The sequence below is a fragment of the Dermacentor andersoni genome, chromosome 10 (genome assembly GCF_023375885.2).
Source record: "Dermacentor andersoni chromosome 10, qqDerAnde1_hic_scaffold, whole genome shotgun sequence".
In the NCBI taxonomy this organism is placed as follows: Eukaryota; Metazoa; Arthropoda; class Arachnida; order Ixodida; family Ixodidae; genus Dermacentor; species Dermacentor andersoni.
This window is the reverse complement of record NC_092823.1, coordinates 51603086-51625113: the sequence shown is the minus strand read 5'-3', so window position 1 is coordinate 51625113 and position 22028 is coordinate 51603086. Positions and strand designations below refer to the sequence as shown.

Sequence of the window (22028 nt, the reverse complement as noted above, 5' to 3'; positions counted from 1 at the left end):
TGCAAATATTGCCTAAGCTGTCCAGACGGAAGAAATGCATAAGGAAGGTGGTTTATAAAAATAGTATTCGCTCGCCGTCTTAAACGTAAGAACATAGGACCCATTTGGTACCGTAGGGAAGAAAGCATCACTGTGGCGGGACGTTTTGCTTGTCGGGAACTGAGGGGTCGCGGCGGAGCGACCAACCAAGAGGACCAGCGCAGTAGGCTTGCAGAACACTGCATGTGTCATGGGTGCGAAATGCAAAAAAAACGCCCGTGTACCGCTCATTGGGTGCATGTTAAAGAACCTCAGGTTGCGAAAATTAATTCGGAGTCCCCCGCTACGGTGCGCCTCCTACTCAGATCGTTATTTTGCCACGTAAAGCACAAGTACTCTTCTTGTCATTCTTGCGCATCGAGCACGCCCTGACCAGATTTTTTTCCCTGGTTTTTCGCAGCCAGCCCCACTGCACCGGCTGAGAACGCAGACCTCTGAGTCCCCGCGCTGAGGCGTCGGTGGGCGCTACAGGGCCACCTCCGAGACGGAACGGCAAAATGGCGAGTTAGTGTGGCCGCGTCACAAACGGTCAATATAAGTAGTCAGCATGTAGGTCATGGAGTATGCCGCATAGCTCAGGAGGGCGGCATAGGGTGCTACGCAACGGGCGAGGGACTCGATGAATGGACGCTATTGGGAAGTACGCGCCAAAATGACGAGATGAAGGTCGGCACATACATTTTGAACTCGGACGAAACACGGCGCTTCTGAGGCGAATGGTGCGTCGAAGGTGCTTCCGCGAGAGTTGTCGTCGGCGCACGAGTTAGGGATCGCGCGCGCGCGCAATTCAGTCGAAGCGTTTAGCGGGCACGACGCATGCGTTGCAACTTGCAAGTGGACGTGGCGCACCCTGTGGGGAAGCGAAATTGCTCCGGCGCAGCTGGCGACAAATTGCGTCGTTATTTAGCTATCGGCTGACCAGGCAAAGTGGGGCTGAGGCTTTTAGGAGTGTCTGGTCGTTCGGCATCAACGTTTGACGCCGGATGCAGTGTGTTTTGCCTTGCGACACCGCAAAACCCGGGAGCGGGACGAGACCTTGCGGCGTACAGCGGCGAAGCGCGAACGTCCGTGGAGCACATGTGAATATTCGGAAGCACTCGGTAGGATAAGTTACCTGCTGCAACAGCGTCGAGGACTGCGCTAACCACGCTGTCCTGTGTATCTGTTTCTTGTACGGCCTCGTTCAGTAGCGCTTGCACATTCTGTCATTGAGTCAGACCAACTAGCCCGGCAATGTGTTTTAACCTGGAAAGATGGTTTATTCGAACTCGGGGGTCGCAGTCGGTCGTGGCTTGTGTTTGCGGTGGCGATAGTTGGCATGGTCGGAAGCCGCAGATTCGGCAAGGTGCAAAGTTTGTGGGCGTACTCGGAGGCTGGCTAAGCGGATGATCTGGACAGATCGGTTGGAGATTTCGTCGGTGGCCGAGCGCCAAGTGCGATGTTCTTTGAGACAGGCCCGAAGGCGTGGAGTGCCGGAGCCTTCGGTAGGTCGGCAGTGTCACCTGTTACGTGCGATCGTTGATGGCGAGAAAGGCGATTAAGTGTCCGGTATCGTTGTCGTGCCGATACCCTTGACAAGAACAATGTGCGCGTACTTACAGGAAAGAGACATCTGGTGAAAGGCTGAGGGCGGGGAATGCGCGACAGCGCACCTGTCGGTCAATGGGACGGTATTGTGGCAAGGCGAGGGAAGAAGGCTTGCCTGATGACAATGGCATACAGGCCCCTGAAGAGCCGCGCTTGGAATTCGCCGCGAGGGCGTTGTGGAAGATAAGTTGCGTACTGTGCTGTCAACATCTAGAAAAGGGCGCACGGCTAATTCGGCACGGCCTGTCGTAGCTTATCGTAGGAGCCCAGGGACAGACAACGGAAGCCTGAGGCGGAGTTTCAGGTTAGGCGGCAGTACCTGGAAGAGTAACTCGTGCGTGAAGTCCTGGATCGAGATGTTGTTCAGCTCCAGAGCCAGCTCGAACTGCACGAACCATTCGGTGACGTAGCGTGACCGGACCGGAACTGAAGTAGTGGTGGGCTGAACTGGGGCTCCGGCTAGTGAAAGGCGGTGACAGATGCGTTCTCTCAGGATACCAATTTCGCCAACTGAGGGGTCGCAACGGAGCACCCGACAAATAACACCAGCGTAATAGGCTTCTAAAACAACGCTGAGAGTGCTGCGCTTGCGCATCGAGCAAGCGCTACTCAACTTTCTTTCTCGTTTTTCGAAGAGAAACCGCCGACATTAGCTCCCTCGCGTTTCGGTGTCGCATGGGCGCTACATGCTCAAATGCCTGTACCTTCTTTCAAACAGACCCGCAGAACGCTTGAAGAAAACGAGGGGCAGTTTAGAAAGCTAACCGAAAGATCTGAATAAATGAAAGCGGGTTAATCTGGCAGAGGCCACGACAAATATTTTTCCTGCCTGTAAATATGCAAAGGTAAGAAGTCACAGAGCAGTGACAGGGGCTTCCAAAGAAATCACATATGTAAGGACAAACTGCACAAGCAAGCGGCTAGTGGCTTGAGAGGACATCTTAGTAAACACAGGATGGCGGTGGCGGTTGGAGCACTTGTTCCTCGACCGAGCTTACCATACAAGAGCGCAGCTAAGAGAGATAACCTGCGAAGCCTGATAAGGGAGTAGGACGCGATGTGACATTTGCCGATCTATCGCGAGTTTGGAGAGTAGGGAGTAGAACTGGTTTGTGAAGTGGCATATCGTGGAATGTGCAAGATATTCTTTATGCTTTCTCTCGTCTCTTATACACGCACAAGAATAAACGTGAAATAAACGAGTCTCCCTATACCAAACAGGCCAATTCGAATAATTCTGTCTATTTCGAACGGTGGTGAACGAGCACACATTTTTGCGTGGTCTTTAAAAAGTGCATATGTGTTATGTTAATAAGAACACCTAAACGCAAAAACACGTGTTACCAGGCGCCCTGATTTTAGAATGTTTGAAGATATCAGTGTCCACTTTTATTACCCATTGAAGGATTGGTTTATAACCTCGCTCTGATATAAAAAAATCGCCTCAAATTTGGGGTTAATATTAGGCACCGGGGTCGTAATTACCACTCCAAAGAATATCTGCGCCCGGGTGTGCATTATTGTTATACGAATAATGAGCCCTCTTCGTTTGTCTGTGTGCAATGTTCTTCTCAGTGCCTCTTTTGTTTCGATTCCCGCTTACTTGTGTTACTGTATTTTTAGTGTACTATGTCGATAATTCCTTCGGCACCTGGGAAAGGTTGTTTTTACCGTTATGGAGGGGGAGACGCACAAAAAGAAGATCACCCGCGATTACCATGCTACTTAACGCGATGCTTCAGCGCGTCAAAACACGTTTTTATTTCGCAATTTCTTTCTTACGGCACGTTCCAAACGAAGCGAAGTGTGGCACGATTGCCTCGCTAATTGGGAGATCGCGAATGGCAGCATGTGGGTGACGCGTGTGTGCAATTCACATCAACCGCCGCAGACAGACCTCCGCTCATGCAGCGCTTTGCTCCCACACAGATGACGCGGGCTACTCTGGCGCCATTTCGTAGCTATCATCGCCGCAGAGTCCGTCTTGCGCGGCACAACACTTCTCTTCTAACGCTTTCGCGTTACCGTTCTCCTCTGCTTACCGCCTCATGGTACTGTTGCAGCCTCCTTCTCCGCTTTCTTCCTCGCGCTCTCTTCGCAATGGCAGTCTTTCATGCCCCACTACGTTTTGCGTTCGCTCTTTCGGACTTTGGTGTGCCCATTCGCTCGGTTACGAGAGGCGCCGGATCTCGCCGCAGAAACGGGCGACTCAGAGCTGCGCTGTAAAAGGGTAGGATGGCAGTAGCAACCAACCTTATCATTCATCTAACTAAAGGGGAAGTGGCCTTGTGCTCCTCCGCTTTGTGCTTGTGGTTTTAGCGCTGGTCATGACCGACTGCTTGCAGAAGACGAGTAAAAAGAAGTTGCTAAAGCGGCCAGAAAGTGCACGTTCACCGAGTATTTGCAAAGGAGAGAAGCAGCTGAGACAACAGCAATGCAACCTCGGCTAGATGGCTACATCTTGGCACCGTTTGCAATGTACCTACTGTGGATGAAGCGTCCACCACAACAGGCTGAACATCAAAGCTGAATTTCCTATCCATCTGTACAGTAGCTGCTAGCCACTGCACGTCCTGAACTTGCTCTCCAGTATGAGATGCTGTACGACCTGCTACTTCGAGGAAGAGGAAGCAACTTTATTTCACTCATTTTGTTACACCCATATGAAATCTACGTACCATGCATAAACTCATGTTTGGTGTGTATGGTGTGCATGGTGTTCACACCGCGACGTCCACTGCCAAACAATTAGGCGCGTTTTCATTACCATTACATAAGAGACTTGCGGCTACCAACAGGAGGGTAATCTCTGATAGGTCAGTAATCGAAAGTGGTGTCACACGCTGCCTAGAGTTGGCAAGTGCCGCACGTTTGTGGCGCATGCTAAGTCGTCTGACAAGAATTGTCCGTCACTAGAAGGTGGACTAATGCCGTCTCCCCGACGAAAGTGTTTGCTTCCACAGGTGGAATGTCCGCATCGGGTCGCCTATTGTAGGCGTCAAGGCCCCTATAGGTCTGTAGTTTGAGTTCTCTTCTTTTTCATAGTTCACTCATTGAAAGTCGAAATGAATCTTAGGTCTAGCAAAAGGTACCTTACGTCCGTGCCGCGCCCCCTCGTTTGCTGACACCCATGGCCACTTGCGCTGAAAATTCGGGTAATTGGTAATGCATTACGAACGTGATATAGAGCGGCGAGAAAACGGAAGAAACTGCCAAGGCGCCAAAAACGAAGAAAATGGTTCTGATTTGCCCCTTCGGAGCGCAGTGTTCTCCCTTGTTAAAACGCTTGGAGGTTTCATCCGTTTTCTTGCCGCCCTATATCAAGTTTGTACTCCCCTGGCTAGTCACTATGCTGACGTCTGACGCCAACCGTGAAGTTTCAGTAAATGACGTCGTACACCCTGCACTTGCTAGATCTTGGTCACGTACGGAGGTTCAAGGACTTCTAACATATGATGCGATGAATTCATGAGCAACACTCGCGTAAGAAAAGGCGCAGTCTAAGTCGACCTACTTGGGTATCTCTCCTGATTGTGTACGAAAGAGCTGTGCTGAGTAGAATTCTGCGTGTCTGGGTCTGATTACGGGTGTTTATTGAAATTTCTACTTCGTCCGAGTTTGAATTAGGATAGCTGAGTAGAATACTAGTGCGCTCGAGTCCCAGTTAGCAGTTATGAGTAGAATTTCGCAACATCTAATTCTAAGTGCGCGAGGCTACGTGTAATTTTGCTGTGTGAGTGTGAGTCAGCCCGGTTAACAGGAATTAGGATGAATATGAGCATGAGTGAGGACAGCTGTGTGGAATATAAGTAAGTCCGAATCCACTAGAACTTTCGCGCTACATGTAATAGGTATACACAGACACACACACACACACACACACATACAGACACACACACACGCACACACGCACACACACACATATATATATATATGATAAATCGCGTGCGATGGTTTGTGTACTGGCGTGAATTAAGAGAATGGGTTTAATTAACGACGTTGAAACTAGCATTATTAACCGCTAACTGTTAACTGATAGACTGTGAACTGCAAAATGTTTGGTCCTTTGCCTTTCCGAAGGGCAAGTCGTGTCCAGTTTTCGTACAATCTCGTCTACATATTTTTCCATCGTTCATTGAGCCCTTACAAACATTCCTATATGTTTGTTTGTTAGAAACGTGAGCCCGCACCAGCGATTGCGCGATTGCCGTTGAAGCGAGCTACTGGACGCTGATCCTTCATTATGTTTTGCGAAGAGCCTGACATACAGCATAAACAAGCCCTGCCATTTATCCTGCACGCTTATCGCACTGAGACAGGCGTAATTTTCGATGTGATCTTTCACTGGAGGCATGAAAAAACACAAACGATTTTGTCACTAAGAGTGATGCCCTGGAGTTTTATCGTTACCGTGGCTGGTCGAGGGTCAACATAGTGTTCGAGGGACCCACGCTACCTCATCAAGTCAAGCAGGGCTGCGTGAGTCACCTCGTGCGTCCTTGTGTGCTCCGATTACTGGTACGCTGCAAGTGCATAGAATTAGGCTATGTCAGCCCTATCTGCACAGGCCAGGCACAGCCACGAGATATAATTACGCATAGCCAGACAAATGTAATGGTGTAGTTTCAATGGACCACATGAGGCAAATTCATAGCAGTGCTTCCCCTCCACCACCCAGGAAAACAGGTGAAAATATTGTCCCAAATGAGCAACGCCAGCGCTTTACACAAAGAGGCGGCAGTGGCAGCGCCCCCTCCGAGGAGGCGGTCACGTCGTCCACGTAAACGAGCTGTAGCAAGAAACGAGAATAAAATAGAGCTAATCGGCTTCAACCGCGTAGGCATAGAAGGAGGTAGCTTAATGGCTTTCGGCCGATCGTCTAGATACATTGCATGAACTGAGCAACGCAAGGCCGGACTCTCATTCCTAACTACGCTTGCCTTTGTAAACAAGGACTTCGGAATATCAGAATGAACAACCACAGTGCGCGGATAAATCCATGTCGGACCCTGCCATGAAGACCATTCTACGGTACGCTATCGACGCACTCACGTTGTTTCACTCTGGTTTAACTGCGGGAGCGGCACAGAGAGCTGCGAAAATAGTGCACATGGTAGTCCAGGGGGAGGGGGCAACTCTTGTTCCTGGGAGGACATTTGGCCTGCTCGAGAATCTAAGCCTGTCCTAGGGCCAGACCAATGGGCTGAACTTACTTGTACTGTACTGTCTTTGTTTTGAGTCCTGGTGCCAGCGGAAGTATGCCGTATAAGCCTATGTAATTGCGAATATTTATATCGAGAACAACAACAATGAAAACACGTTTATTGAACGTTCCTAATCAACAAGAATCGCAGGAATAACGGCGAGACGTGTGGACTACACACACAAAATTGAAGTTTAATCAACAATGATACGCCTGTGAGTGTGGCTCCTAGTAGAGTAACGACATTTCCTCTTATGGTTCAGTAATTTGTTATTGTTGATGTGCGACAAAAGGCCTCTTTCATGGGCTTGAGCACGAGCGATGTTCATGAACGAGGTAGTTATGCAAAGAATAGCTCACAGACTTTCATCAGCAAAGGAAAATAAATATTTGGGCTAGTACTTCATCACAAATAACGTGTGCTCGCATATGTAGGTGGGTCCGTAGCCGTGGTTTACAGGGGTCGATCATCTGATTATAGATAACGTCATGTAGACTGCATGCACATTAACAACTATACACTTTCAGGCTCGGATCTGCTCACGATGGACAAGAAGCATCCAGTGGGTGTCCAGAGAGTGGTCGTCACCTAATGAACCCCTATTTTGAAGAGAGAGGAGAAACGTACTCAAGCTGTAGCAAGGCGTCCATCAATGCATTTTTGAAGTAAGTTCGTTTTTCTCATGGCGCTTCTTGCACGTTCCTTTATTATTAGGGTAGTGTAACACAAGCGGTTGGGAAAGGTTACGTTTGTGATCAACAGGGTACTTCTATAGTACAAACGTTTGCCAGATGTAGAGGGGTTTAGTAAAGGGACAGTTGATAGGTATCGTAATCATCGTTGATTTGTTGACAATAGCATGGATGCGAAATTAAATTGATATGTGCTTCATATCGTCCCGTTTTGGGCGTAATTTTAGGCTTATCAAGTGCTTTTTTGTGCTCTTGACAAAACTTCCCTTCAACTGCTATAGAATCTAAACACAGATCTCCTACTTTTACAACTGCTTATTTGTGTACCTCTCGTATTTTCTACTTGCGCAGTACACCCCAAGCTATCTGTTTGTTTGGAGAGGCAGACATCAAGCAACCTCAATTCGGCACAAGGCTTGAGAATAATCCACAACTGTGGAATCTAAGGTCTGAAGCATGTCAAAAACACATGAGTGATGGGCAGTCAATCTCACGCATTGAGGTACGTTGATTCGTTACGTTGAAGTTATAATAATGTGCTCCAAGTATGATGTGCATATCACTTAACAAAACTCATCCTCTCGAACTGTAGTGAGACCCTTGAATGGTGTGGCCTAGGCCTTGTTTCTGTTACTGGTGCAGTGCGCTCAATTTTGGCCTTTCTGAAAATTAAAAATAAAATGCATTATTATTCAAGCTTATATTGGCGTCAACCAAAATTCAATGTTTTTCTCAGCTATATTTGGGGGTGAAAATGGGGCGGAGGGACTGCACGCTGCAGTCGACCGCGTTAACACTCATGTTAGGAAAGTAGCAGAAGTGTCTGACAACTTAACATTTTTACTTCACACTTTTAGGGATCGGCCGAAATTTATAGAGCGCACAAACCGCAGAAACAAGGCGGAGTTTCAAACGCAAAATGCGCAGAATGCCGTACTGCGCACAGCACTCTATGATGTCACACCTCGCATGAGAGGAGTACATGGAGCGTTGGATGTTTTATATATTTTCAGTGCTTTACTTTCGGGTTCAGCCTAAATTGCAGGATTGTGTGATTTTAGGCTAGTGCGACAGACTATTGCCGCTATATTACGCGCCTTATACATACCTGCTTTCGACGGTGGCAATACGGTGGGTTTTTATAGTGGTTCAATGTTAATGAATTGCCGTCGAATGTTATCGATAGTCGACATCTAAAATATTGTTAAGGCTGTTACGGTATTTTGCTGTGGTGCCAAATACACAGTAGTAAAGTAGTTTTCTTGAAAACTTTCGACCGGTCTATACTCGCATTGGTAAACAGTGCCGCACTACCGATCATTCTACATTTGTATAATTTGTGCCGTTTTGTTTTCGTCATTTAGACAAAGCGACCCTGCTACTTTTTATGCAGCGTTAGCTACAACGAAACAAAATCAGTTGGAGTTGGATATTATCTACATGATAGAGACCATACGCCCTGCAACAATGAAAATCCCTTCCTCGTAAGTTTCATATTTGAAGAAAGAATATAGTATAGAAGCATAGTGATTAGTGATTATGGTGATCTGGTTTTATTGGTGGAAGGGCCAGAAGTGGTCAAAGAGCGCAAACTGAGCAGTGAATTGTCAGCAGCACAAATGATTTACGTGCGTTTAGGTTGCAGTTCGCTGTTGATTTCTTGAAAGTGACCGTACGCTTACTGAAGTACGCAGACCGATGAGTCTCGTGTTCGGCGACTTTGCTTATGCCATGTCACATGTTACACTGAAGGTTCCTTTTAGATGTTGAACAGGTTTGGTGGACACATCTCGAACATCAAACAGTTTCACAATTTTTCTCCTTTCTCGGAACTAAGGTTTCAAGAACTTGCGCCTAATTAGCAATGACATATCTTATCAACCATACAAAGTCTTATTTCAAAATATACCAACATGTGGGAAACATACAAATATATGCAACGTGCTTTGAAATACCCTTTTCGAGAGTGACATCCCATAAAGAGGGCAATATGCAAAGAGATATCTTTATTTAATAGAACCTAAATCAGGCGAAATTACTGTTTTAGTTCAGTAGATGCCTTACACGGAACAAAATTGTTGGAAATGTTTCATAGCAAAATGTTTCTACGTAGAAGAGATAGTTATTTTTTTCAGAGAAAAAAGCAGTCTTTACATGAAATCTAGTTTAGGTGTTCATCTCTGAAGCACCAAGCCTAAAAAGCTCCAGGAACTCATTTTCAGCAGCATGTATCCGGCATTCCCTCGAATACTCCTTCCACGCCAGTGCTCTAGCTTTTCTGTTTGGCTTGCCTTTGAGCATATGAGCGAGACACTGAGGGTTATCATGGGAATCGCCTCGTGAGCAAGGCTTCCCCATGTGTACACGAGAGAGTTTACCCATATTCGGAAAATGTGCGCTTCCTTGCTTGCTTGAAAAAAAAAAACGTAACATTCGTGCATTCTTAGTATCGTGTATTAATAAGCAAATTTTGCTAGTTATGAACAATTTTGAGAATGTGAAGTACGATAAACACAATTGCTGCCATGCAAACAATGGAACCGTCGCAAACGGTTGGCGATGTCATTTTTTGGTGAATATTTTAAGTTCTAATCAACTCAAGTTACCTGTTAAGCCAAATCTTCAAACTCAAAAGCAGAAGGCATTTTGCAAGTGTCTAGCACTTTGAAGATGCAAACGCGTAAAATTGCTTTGAAGCCAAACCGAATTTCATTGGTGGGATGTAACTGGCACTTTTGAAACATTTCTATTCCTCGTTTTGGTAAGTTAAGAGTATATATTCGTTATAAACAGAAGTCTCTTTTAGTTATTTAATTCATTTATATTTTATTGTACCCTAAAGACCGAAGTGTTGCTGAGGGGAGTGGGTAAGAAACTTATACATAAGTAAACAACAAAGCAGCAAGATGTGGTTAGGCATTAAAGTGCAAATTATTAGTTAATTCTATCTGCGAGTAATTATGTCTGATAAGGCCGCACGGAACTTTGAGTTGTCCTTGATTTGCGCCGGGAAGGTGGTTCCATTCCTGAGGTCCTAGCAATAACTTATTCATGACAGGTTCGGGTGTGGCATTGAATTATTCCAACATTATGGCTGTGATCAATGCGAGGGGAAATGTAAGTAGGACATGTCATAAGATTATCGTGAAGATAGCAATTGTGGGAATATACTTGATGAAATAAAACAAGGTGAAAGCACTTCCGTCGGGCTGAGAAGAGCAAGTATCAAAGAGTTTTTTGCGGCAGTTACGCTTGATGTGCGACTATAATTGCTATAAACGAAACGCGCGGTGTTGTTTTGGATTAGTTCAAGTGATTGAATAAGGCTTGACCATGTGCGAGTCCCAGATGGATGATGCATACTCCATTTTGCTGCTAATAAGCGTTATGTAAAAGATTATATTTATTGATGTAGGAGCAGAAGAAAAGTTTCGGCGATGATTACCAAGCATGCGATTAGTATTGTAATTGCCTTATCGATGTGCAACGACCAGGAAAGTGACGAGGCTACATGGACGCCTAGGTAGTAGTAAGAGGTTATGACTTTTAGGAGAGTATCATTAAGGTAACAGTTCGGCGAAGGTACATTGCTGCGAGTTACACACATAGATTTACATTTAGGTATGTTAACTTGCATTAACCATACGTCACACCGGTTAGAGATAGCGTTTATATCCTCTTGTAAGAATTTGTCGTCAGATATGTCTGTGGTTACACGGAGCATACCACAGTCATCTGCGAAAAGGTAAATGTTAGAAAAGACATCATTGAGTAAATTCCTAATGTAAATTACGAAAAGAAGAGGGTCTATAACTAATCCTTCGGGCACACTAGAGTCTACAGTACTAAATGGGAAGATATGATTATTTGAGGCAACGTACTGTGACCGACTCAGGAAAAAATGTTAAAGCCACGCAAATAGGTTAGTAACACGATAAAGTTTACTATGTTTAAATAGAAGCAATTTATGACACACATGGTCGGAGGCCTTGGTCAACTTAAAGAAAACAGTGTCGGGGAATGAACCTTTGTTGGGAAGAACATGAAGGATGTGAGTAATAGAATTGGAGTAGCGCAAGAGAAATTTTTTAGGAAACCACGTTGTGCATTTGTGAAAAATGAGTTATTTTCTAAGTGCTTTGCTAAATGCCAGTACAAATATGTTCGAAAATCTTGCAGCGAATGCTCGTGAGGGACGTGGGGCGGGAGTTGAGGGGCGAATTTTGCTACTTGACTTGTGAAGAGGCACCACCTTCCTTACCTTGAAATCTGCAGGTACCTGATGGGTATCTGAAGATTGCTGAAAAATTTCTGAAAGCAGAACAGATGAATCAACCACAATATTTTTCAGAAATTTTGCGTTGACTAAATCAGCACCAGGACTTAACGACAACTTCAGATTTTTAATTAGATTTTCGACCACAAGAGGTTCAATGATAATAGATTCTAAAGGTGTGTAATTGTAACACTCAAGAGTTGGAGGCACGGGGTGATTACATTCAACAAAGTTGTTACAGAACGAAGAATTAAGGACATGTGGACATACATCATCGATTGCCGGTGAACCACTGGAATTGATCAGCATGACAGAATTATTTTTGGAGGGGTTAATAACACACCAAAACTTTTTAAAGTCATTCTTAAGCATTGGGGGCAAAGTGTGTACTTGGAACGCCTTTTTGGCAAGTTTTATAGCTTCTGTACAATCATTGGGCGCTTTCTAATAAGCATCCCATTTCGATGCAAGTGTACAATCCTTCGCTATTCGATACAGACGTTTTTTCTTTTTTTTTTGGTTAGAAAGCATTTTTAATTTGGAGTTGAACCAGGGCTTCATATTATTGCAGGATATTGCACATGACGAAATAAACTTGTCGGTGAGGTCATGTATATTATTTTGAAAACAATCCAGTTCTCATCAACCGTGCGATCACCAAATTGGCTTAGGTAAGAATCAAGAAATTTTGCTAGTTCAATGCTAGTAGCGTCAAAATTTGCTCTATCGTAGTGGTAAATAATTATTTTGTTTACGCAACTGGTTTAAGCACACAAAATGTTGTGTTGAAAGATGTCAGGATGAGGACATAAGATTAAGTCAAGCAGGTTAGCAGCGCAGTCTGAGATGTTAGTTGGTTCTAATACTAATTATGCTACTGAAAACAGAGCAGAGATCAAGAAAGTCGTTATTTTGTTGAAAAAATGGGTAAAAGTGGGGATGGTCAGCAGTCCAGCATATCTTTGTGAAATAGGAATCCCCTATTATTATAACGGGGTTTGAAGGATGCCGCAAAGTAAAGGTGTTAAGCACATCTTGAAGCTCTGCAGCGAGAATGAATGGGTAGGATGGAGCGCGGTAGCAAACAACGATCCTAATTTTATGGTAGCCTACATCAGTGCAAGCGCACACGACTTGCAGGTTACAGTAAATATGAATGTGATGACATTGCAGGGACTTCGAAATACCGAGTAGTATGCTTTTGTCTTTGCGAGCAGTGCAATCTCAACGGAAAGTACGAAATCGAGACAAGTGAAAGATTTCACCGCCTTGCACATGAGGTTCTCACCATGTTTCCGTTAATGCAATAATACCAGCATTACAGCTATGGAGGAATGATTCAAGTTCCTCGCGTTTGCGAAACACACTTCTAGCGTTAGCAACAAGCACGGAAGCTTGTGGTATTAAAGATACGCCATTGTTCCTCGCGCATTGCTATGTAGTAGGGTGATGACGCTGATTGTCGCTTGCGTAATCTGAACAGCACGCTAAACTCGCTTACACTGTCACTTGGTGGATCATATATGAAACAGCAATGAAATCATCATCAGCTTATCAATGAAATGCTTCATAAAGCTTAGTTTAAATGAGGGTGAATTAGGTCGGTTTTTGCCAAATTCGATAAGTTTTGTTTTTTCTAGCGAGACTTGTAACCTGGCTGCGCGACGAACATATGCTCTCCTTAACTCTTAATTTGATAGTTTCATTGTAACCGTTCGCCAGTTCGTACTTGAAGAAGTCCCGATTATATGCGCCCGTTCAATTGTGTTTTGTGGCAAAATATATCAAAATGGTATTCTTGATATCAAAAACTGAAATGGCATGGTTGATCTCAAAATGGCGAAAATGCTTTGATGAAGCAGACACCTACCATTCCCCATTATTTATACTTAATCGCAAAAACAGCAACCGAATCGACCACCTCCCTCCATCATCGTTGTCATGCGAAACGCTACACGCGAATCAAAGGAGCAGTTACCAATTGTATCCGCACAACATCGTAGGACCTTGGTCCGTTGAGAATATAAAAGATAAATGAAAAAAAAAATTAACTATTATCGCAATATATGTAGGTCCCCAGGAGAGCAATGTAGTCTTGAATGTTTCTGAGTTAGTTTCAAAACTAATTAAGAAATACGTACCCAGTCGACGTATATTCTCCAGTTATGGTGCACATTTGTACAATAAATACATAAACCGACTAACTAACAAAAAGAAAGGTTTCTTTCGAAGAGCGAAAATTTCTCGAAGTACTTCTCATTGGCTGTCGTACAAAACGGCCGCTTCAACGTACCTTTCTGCTTCGAAGTGAAACAAACTTTATATATTCAGCACTACTCTTCCAAACATGCTGAAAACTAACCAGAAACGCTTTTGGAATGCGTTAAAGATTGACAATGACGACAGGTTAGCATTCCCCTATCCATCTATTGATCCCGTGCCGCTGCCTGACTGCCTCTGTATTGAAGGATGCCTTCGTTCAATCATTTCCATTTGTGAAATTGTTTCTGACGCCTAGCCTTTCACTATTTAATTACCTTCCCATGGATCCGATAGTGTTTGATGCAGTTGGAATCGCAAAAAAAAATAATCGAGAAACTTAAACTAAGTTCCAATTGTGGAACACATCAGGTCACAGAAACTTTTTAAAAAACATTACAGAGTGCTATTCAATTACTCGTGAGTGTCTTTTTTCTCAGTCGTATGAATCCTGTACATTACCAGAAGACTAGAAAATACATAAAATTGCGCCTATTTTGAGACAAACCGAATAGTACGCTACCCTTTCGACCTATTTTACTCGCGTCCCTTCCATGTAAAATTTTTGAACATATCATTTGCACTCATCTTGTCAACTTTCTCCAGAATAATTGTTATTCCTCAACTTCGCAGCATGGCTTCCGTAAGTTTTCTGGTGTGCAACCCAACTTATAACCTTCACAAACAACTTACACGCGTATATTGACATTGGTTTTATTGTAGATTCTATATTTCTTTAGATTTCGCCAAGCATATTGATAAAGTTAATCACTCCTCATTGTTACATAAGCTAGGTGCGTTAAATATGGACCCGCAACTATTTAATTTGATTTGCGAATTTCCTGCCGTGCCCAGCATGTCACAGCTAAGGGCAGCGATTCTCCATGGCTCCAGTCGGTTCCGGCATACTTCATGTTGTCAGTCCTTGGCCCCTTTTTATTTCTCATTTATATCAGCAATTTACCTGCTAACGATTCTTCCCAAGTTTGTTTATTCGCCGACGACCGTGTCCTTTACCGGAATATAGCCAACCATTCAGACGTAATATCACTTCAACGTGATATAAATATCGTAACAGATTGGTGACGCACATGGCACATGGAAAGAAACGTTGCTAAATGGAAAAGCATGCGCGCAACTAGGCGTGACATGATCTCCTCGTCCAACCTTCTTAACAACAACTCCCTGCAAACCAGAGCTTCCTATCACTATCTTAGTTTATCATATGCATTGAATTATCGAGGAAACATCACGTTGAATATTTAACAGCTAAAGCGAACCAAACTTTAGGTTACTTGAAAGGAAACCTTTACCTTGCCCCGCTGTCACTCAAGCTGTCACTTTATACAGCCTACTTTCACTGTGAATTGAGACAGGGCATTTATGGAGCCAAAATTGCACCGCTCGCTTTATTTCAGATAACTATGATCGCAATACCAGCGCCATTTCGCTCGCACCGACTTCATCATCGCCACAAGGTTAACATACCATATGTTTCAACTACTGCAGGCTCACATTCATTTGCCCCCAGAACCGCAAGAAACTGGAATCACTTACATGCCTTCGTAATGGACATGGTAGATTTACCTGCCTTTAAACATGTCTTATAACACTTAATATATTACCATACAGTCATTTGTCGTGTGTAGCTCACTCTACCGCAGAGTGCAATTATTCTGTATAATGCTTCGTATATGCTGTATAATGCATTGAATAATTATTCTGCGTAATGCTTCGCTCCTTGTGTTATTATTTTGGTGTTTTCCTTTACTTTGTATGCCTCTCCCCTTTGTGCGGTATTTGAACCCTGAGTATATTGGAAATAAATAGGTAAGTTTATAAATAAATAAATAAATAAATAAATAAATAAATAAATAAATAAGTAAATAAATAAATACATTACTTCTTCGTCTTTGAACGGACAAAACTTAGACAATACTTGTCGCGCACAATTTCTGAACTTCTTGCTGTATTATATGGCGTACAAGCGGCGAATGTCCGCGGAGTGAATAATACCAATACAATATACCACACCTACAAAATACCAGAGCACCGAACCTGCTTAGCGCAGTGTTAAAGGTGCGCTTAGCCACCGAATTTTTCACTGAAATACATTTTCATGATCCCGCAAACAATGTGACCGTGCAATTCAGCCTAATTTTTCACTGCTTCTAAAACAATTTCACCACTTAAGGTGCCACATCGTATAATTCCGCAAATAATTTTTGGGGTGGGGCCCTTTTTACATGAGTTTATTTATGTCAAAGGGACCGCATTTTGTTGCAGTCCTTTTAGTGCATGCACGTAACATTCTGTATCTAATTCCATCTGTCATTCTACAAGTGCACGAAAACTATTCGCTGCTTCTCCTAATTTACCTGCTTCTTGTATGAAGAGACTATCCAACAGGACCATAATACGGTAACTGTGGCATATTCCCTTGATACTACCGTTCCTTCCTCCCTTGCCAAATCTTATCGCTGCAATAGCTGTCGTTGTGGTTATTGTTGTGATACATATCCATCTTCTTAGAGAAAAAAAATACAGTTCTGAAGGTTACACAATGCCGGCTAAACTGGAGTCATGGAGTTTTCCTTAAAACATAAACAAGAAAATGCCTACAAATGAACTAAACGATATCGTGCGCATTTTGGTGCTGTAAAAATAAAGCAGCTAAACATGAACGTGGAGGCATAACAACCTTCTAGGTTTACTATTTTAGCAGAAGACAGACGATGACCTTACACTATAACAGAACAATAATTTTAAAGCGAGCTCCAGAATTTGTCGCGCCTGTGGCATTTTGAGGCAAGCGCAACTACGGAACACCTCTCTTTTTCATTCCAGACATGCAAGCGTGGAAAATGCCAGTAAGCAAAATTACGAATGCCTTCTAATTGGAGTGCTGACTTGATTGCACACAAAGTTCAGATGTTTTGAATAAACAAAAAAAATATTTGCTCCTTCCTTGTCAAGTGCTTCAGAAGACTTCTGTGCGATCCATATAACGCCTGATGCCAATCATTAGGCATTGTGAAGCATTCTATGGTGCATAATTTTGATTTATGTAACCTTATACTGCAATCAAAACTTTGTTACTGTAACAATTTGCAGAGACGATCATTCGCAATCACGATAGCGCGCTTTGACCTACGAACTCTAACATAGGGATTCATTTTCGAATGCCGACATCACAAGCCATCGCCGCGGGGGGCGACGAGGGCACTGTTACAGTTTTTACGGGCAACGGAATTGGAAAAGCGGCTCTAGCCTGAACAGATATTTATAGTGCGGCAAGTGCTACTGTGCTGTGCGGTGATGGTATGCGGTGGCAGTGACCCACTGTGATTTTACGTCTATGCTCCTTCCTTCCTTTATCTCTAGTTTGCAATAACTTTACCTCTCCTCTCTCCCCAGCGCAGGGTAGCAAACGGGATCGTCCCATCTGGATAACCTCCCTGCCGTTCCCCTTTCTTCTGTGTCTGTCTTGTTGCTGTAGCTTATCGTGTACTCCAGGCGCATGAACCGCTTGGCGTTGACGAGTGGTCTTCTCAGTTCGACAGAGCGAGCTGAAGACTCAAACCCGCTCGCAGTGCGCAGTGAACCTAGAAGACGCGAGCTTCACTTTTGTAGAGTGTGCTGAGTCGTGGCGCTAGACGCGTAGGGTGATGATTTGCAACCAGTCGTCAGCTAGATTTCAAGAAGCCAAAGGCTACCGTAAACTTCAAGAATTGCCACTTGACGAGGAACGCAAGCTTGATTTTACTAGACGCCGAGAGCATGTATGTCCTTACTGTTGTATATATCATGTATCACCATGAAAATTAGTATTAGGAAATAGAGCTAGTTTAACGGACAGGTATATCTTTGACTAACTTATTCTACGACGACGTCAGATCACGTAATCCTTGTGCTGTAGGCAGTCACTACCTGCCCGTACTTTGAAACTGCTCAGATGCATGAAGCAATTCGGCTTCGCGGAAACATTACCTCGGAAACGATAAAACACATCATTTTATTATCCAAAGTTGAGTGGCAGGATATATCACGAACGAATAACGTATAGCACGCCGACCGCTTGTTTAATTAAAAGTATTGTCAGTGCCGTCTTATCTCATTTGAAATGCAATCTTGATCTACGAAAAACAAGCAAACGAGGGACTCATGATTTGGTAGAAAACATCATAGCCGTGTAAAAAAGAAGCATACGTGTTATCGTGAATATAAACGCTCTTCGACCGCAATCATGCAGTCGCTACAGAAAGACGCAACTATGGTAAAGGCGTGCACAAAATCTATGTCTGTTCTCGGTTTGGAACAGTGGTAAGTGGCGCTGAGTTCATGAGTAGCCAGATTCATCGAAACAGACATTTCTTGTAACTTATCTCGCTTTATAGCCGCCTTTGTTAGCGCAAGTCATTAAAGGTTTAGTTGGCGCCGTTTTATAATTTGATTGATTCGTTAAGTTTAACGTACGAAAGAAACACTTTAATTGTGAGAGACTCCGAAGGCGAAGGTTCCGAGATAACTTCGAGCAACTGGGGCTCTTTAATTTGCACCTGAAATTAGGCACAGAAGCAATGTTGCATTTCTATGTCATCGCCATCAGTCATCACACTTTTATGTGCCCGTTCCGCCTCGCCCTGTGTAGAATAGTAGGCTAGAGTGAGTTAGCTCAGGCCGACTTCTCTGCCTTCATTCAAATAAATGATCTCTCTCTCTCTTGTTCCCATAAACCTGTAGCCGCTCAAATGAGGAATTCAACCAAGAATTTAGTACACAGCAGCGAAACGCGATTGTCACTGTGCCACCACAATGGATGGTGCCATTTGATGCTGCTATATTTAGAACGATGAACATTGTAACAGTAGTAGAAGTCTTAGGCCGAGGTGGCATCAGTGCTTAACCGGTAACTCCCCCCCCCCCCCCCCCCCCACTTGCAAGACGTATTCAAAACCCCTAATGCAGCTTTGGCAACTTAGCAACTCCACTTGGCTTGACCACCGTTTTTTCACCGTCCGGCGACTACTAGATTGGCTTGGCTTCACTAATTCGGTTTCTTGGACGAGCCATCGTCTTAATAAACAAAATTATTTCTTCTAGGCTAGGTTGCCGAAATGACCGGCGGTTGTGCTTGTGACTTGTAAGATATCGCTTGGCGAATGGTTTTCTTGAGGAAGTTGTGCATGAAAAGCCAGTTTGGCCGCAAGGGCGAAGCAATGCATGCAATAGCAACAGACTGGAATGCTATAGGAAATAAAGCTACCAGCTTTATGAGCAACGATAATTGCAGTAAGCATGAGCTTGCCAAGTAAGTACCTGTGCCAGGGCGTAGTCATGTTGCTAGACTTTGTATGTAATGTGTCACAATATTTTCGTATTTTGCTTAATTATGTAATTAGTCATGTTAATTAACCAACTTCTGAAGCAACAAAGTTAGGCAAAAAATTCCAATTAGAAAGCTGTACAGCACTTTGCAAAACGTCCGATTACGCAATTTCTAATTATCTATCTATTTGGTATTAGTGTTTTGCAGCTCACTGTGGTCCTTACAAGCAGTCGCCACCAAACTATGATTGACAGCACCTGCATTCTCATTGGCGTCGACTGTAAGTGGCCAATGCCCTGGCTTCGTGTGACGAACGGACATTGCCTCCATGTTAAATATGGGCAAGATGGCGGAGAAAGTTAACAAAATTGAAGTCTGCACCTTTACATGCCAAAACCACGCTTTGATTTTGAGCCACACCGTAGTAACGGACTCCGGATTTATTTTAACCACCTGGGGTTCTTTAACGTGTACCGAAGGCATGGTATACGGACGTTTTTGCATTTCACCCCAATCGAAATACAGCCGCCGTGGCCGGCATTAGACCGCGCACACTGGGGTTAGTAGCGAAATGCCTCAGCCACTACGCCACCATGGCATGTGCGGCGGAGGAAGTCGTGAACATCGTTTTTAAACAGTGAATTTCGCGTAGGTGTTACCCCTTAGCGCACAATTGTACGAAACGAAAAGTTTAGCCGATATCTACGACATGGTGCTCATATTTTACATGGCGGCCAGTCTTTTCAATAACATAAACGGGGTGCTGGCCAATGTGCTGGGAATCTGCTTGGCCACCAAGCACAATCTGCGCTGCTATACTTTGCTGGTGACAAATCGTATAGTGCAGAAGCACACGTACAAATGTGTAAAGGATGGGACGACAGACCATCTACGGTTTGCCATGATGCCGAACTAATAAGCACAAACAGCGACAATTCTGTACTTTTCTGGTCAATAGTTCACATCGCGTGGTTGCTGCACGCATTAGTTATTTTTTTTTAAATCCAAACGATGAAAACTGTGCGCGTACACATGGCGCGGTGCTTGTTGTACTTGAATATTGCGCCATTTCTTGCGCACTTCATTAGCTCCGGCCGGCGCACTGCGTTACTGCGATGGAGCAAGTATTTCACCAATGAAGCAAAGCAGAAAACTTTCACACACTTGCAAATCGCAGCAGATATTAAACAATAACATTATATCACGAAATTTGTTATTAAACATTTTAATTATTGATGATATAAGCGTGTATTTGTAAGAGTGTACTTGTATTATTGCGCGTTTGCACTGTTGACGCTTCGACGCATTGCGGGAGTTGGTGCATGCCGTTTGCTTGATAGTTTCCTGCATTTTCTGCGTTCTTTGTGTGCTTCGCTGCGACTTGTTCAGAATATTCCTGCGTGTTGCTCGTTTTTTATGGGCTTCTTGCCTCGAAGATCGCCATGACTGCCTCCGAGTCAGCCGCATAAAAGGTGCGTGATTGTTCAGAGTTCCCTTTTTCGTCCATTGCGACGCGGGGAACAAAAGAGCGAAAATACGTACAGCGCCTGTGCGTGTCTTCCGCGCTCCGCTTTTTTAGTTTTCATTCTTAGGGCTGTCCTTCCGTTGCTAGAATTGGTTATACAGCACTAGATTTGTGGTACTAAACATGGAATTTTGTCCTGGTTTAACTTTACACTCCGATTGTGTTGACGTCAGGCAGCTATGTGGTGCAGGCTAAAACAGGACATGTTGTACGCCATGATTTCTGGTACAGTGTTCGAGCATCGATTGAGTTAGCCTTATTATTGAGCGGAAAACATTGCGACTAGAAACAATCGGAACTGTACTGTAATCGAAGATATTTCGTTTGCACCACGCCGCCTAGTGCATGGCGTGTGAGCGGGCTTGTAGCAACAACTTGCGGTGGGATCGGCGAAAATGTATTCTGCTGCGCTGTTCGCTTCAGGATCGAGTGCCGTCGCATTGCTGCAAGGCCACAGATACGCCATGCGGCCGACGGTCGTGGTATCAGAAAATATATAGGAGGCTGTGGTGCGCCAATAATAACGATTTTCAAGGGTGTACATGCGATCCTATGTGATAGGTGAGATAAAATAGGGGTAATGCCACTCATCGAGTTCATCGAGTTCATCATGAAATCATCGAGTTCGCAGCACTTGCCAACCACACGTATTTTCTTTCCCATCAGTTCGCGCGCATTCAGCTTTCTGTTTCCATCTTCTCCGTTCGAAGTCATCGAGTGCTTCCCGCAAACAGCTTGAGCAGGAGAGCTGCAGGAGTATTGCAGGGCCGTCGGGGTGGAAGTTGTGGCGGTACAGTACGCTATTTTAAAGTGTTAATAAGTGAATGGAAGTGTCAGCAAGTGACGATTCCAGGCGGTCAATGATGATAGGCAAGGACGGATCACGGTGCTGCTCGTCGGTGACATGAAGTAGTGGAAAAACGGAGAGAACACCGGCGTCGGTGTCAGTATCAGACGTAAAGGTCGCTTCTTTGACTGGGTAGCGAGAGAGGCAATCTACGTCCTGGTGCTGGAGTCCCGATTTGTAAGTCACTGTGTATTGATATTTTCGTAGTCGGAGGACCCAGCGACCGAGCCGGTCTATAGGTTCCTTGAGGGATGAACCCAACAGAGCGCA

General features: G+C 44.3%; 1 protein-coding gene across 1 annotated transcript in view; it reads left to right on the top strand.

Annotated features, from left to right (window-relative positions):
• LOC129388013 (venom metalloproteinase antarease-like TpachMP_B) overlaps positions 1 to 22028 on the top strand; it is a 53884-nt gene that overhangs the window by 25724 nt on the left and 6132 nt on the right. Inside the window, exons 5-7 of the mRNA XM_072285127.1 lie at positions 7358 to 7495; positions 7874 to 8024; positions 8887 to 9006. Of these exons, the coding sequence (XP_072141228.1) occupies positions 7358 to 7495; positions 7874 to 8024; positions 8887 to 9006 (409 nt within the window). The remainder of the gene's footprint in view (positions 1 to 7357; positions 7496 to 7873; positions 8025 to 8886; positions 9007 to 22028) is intronic.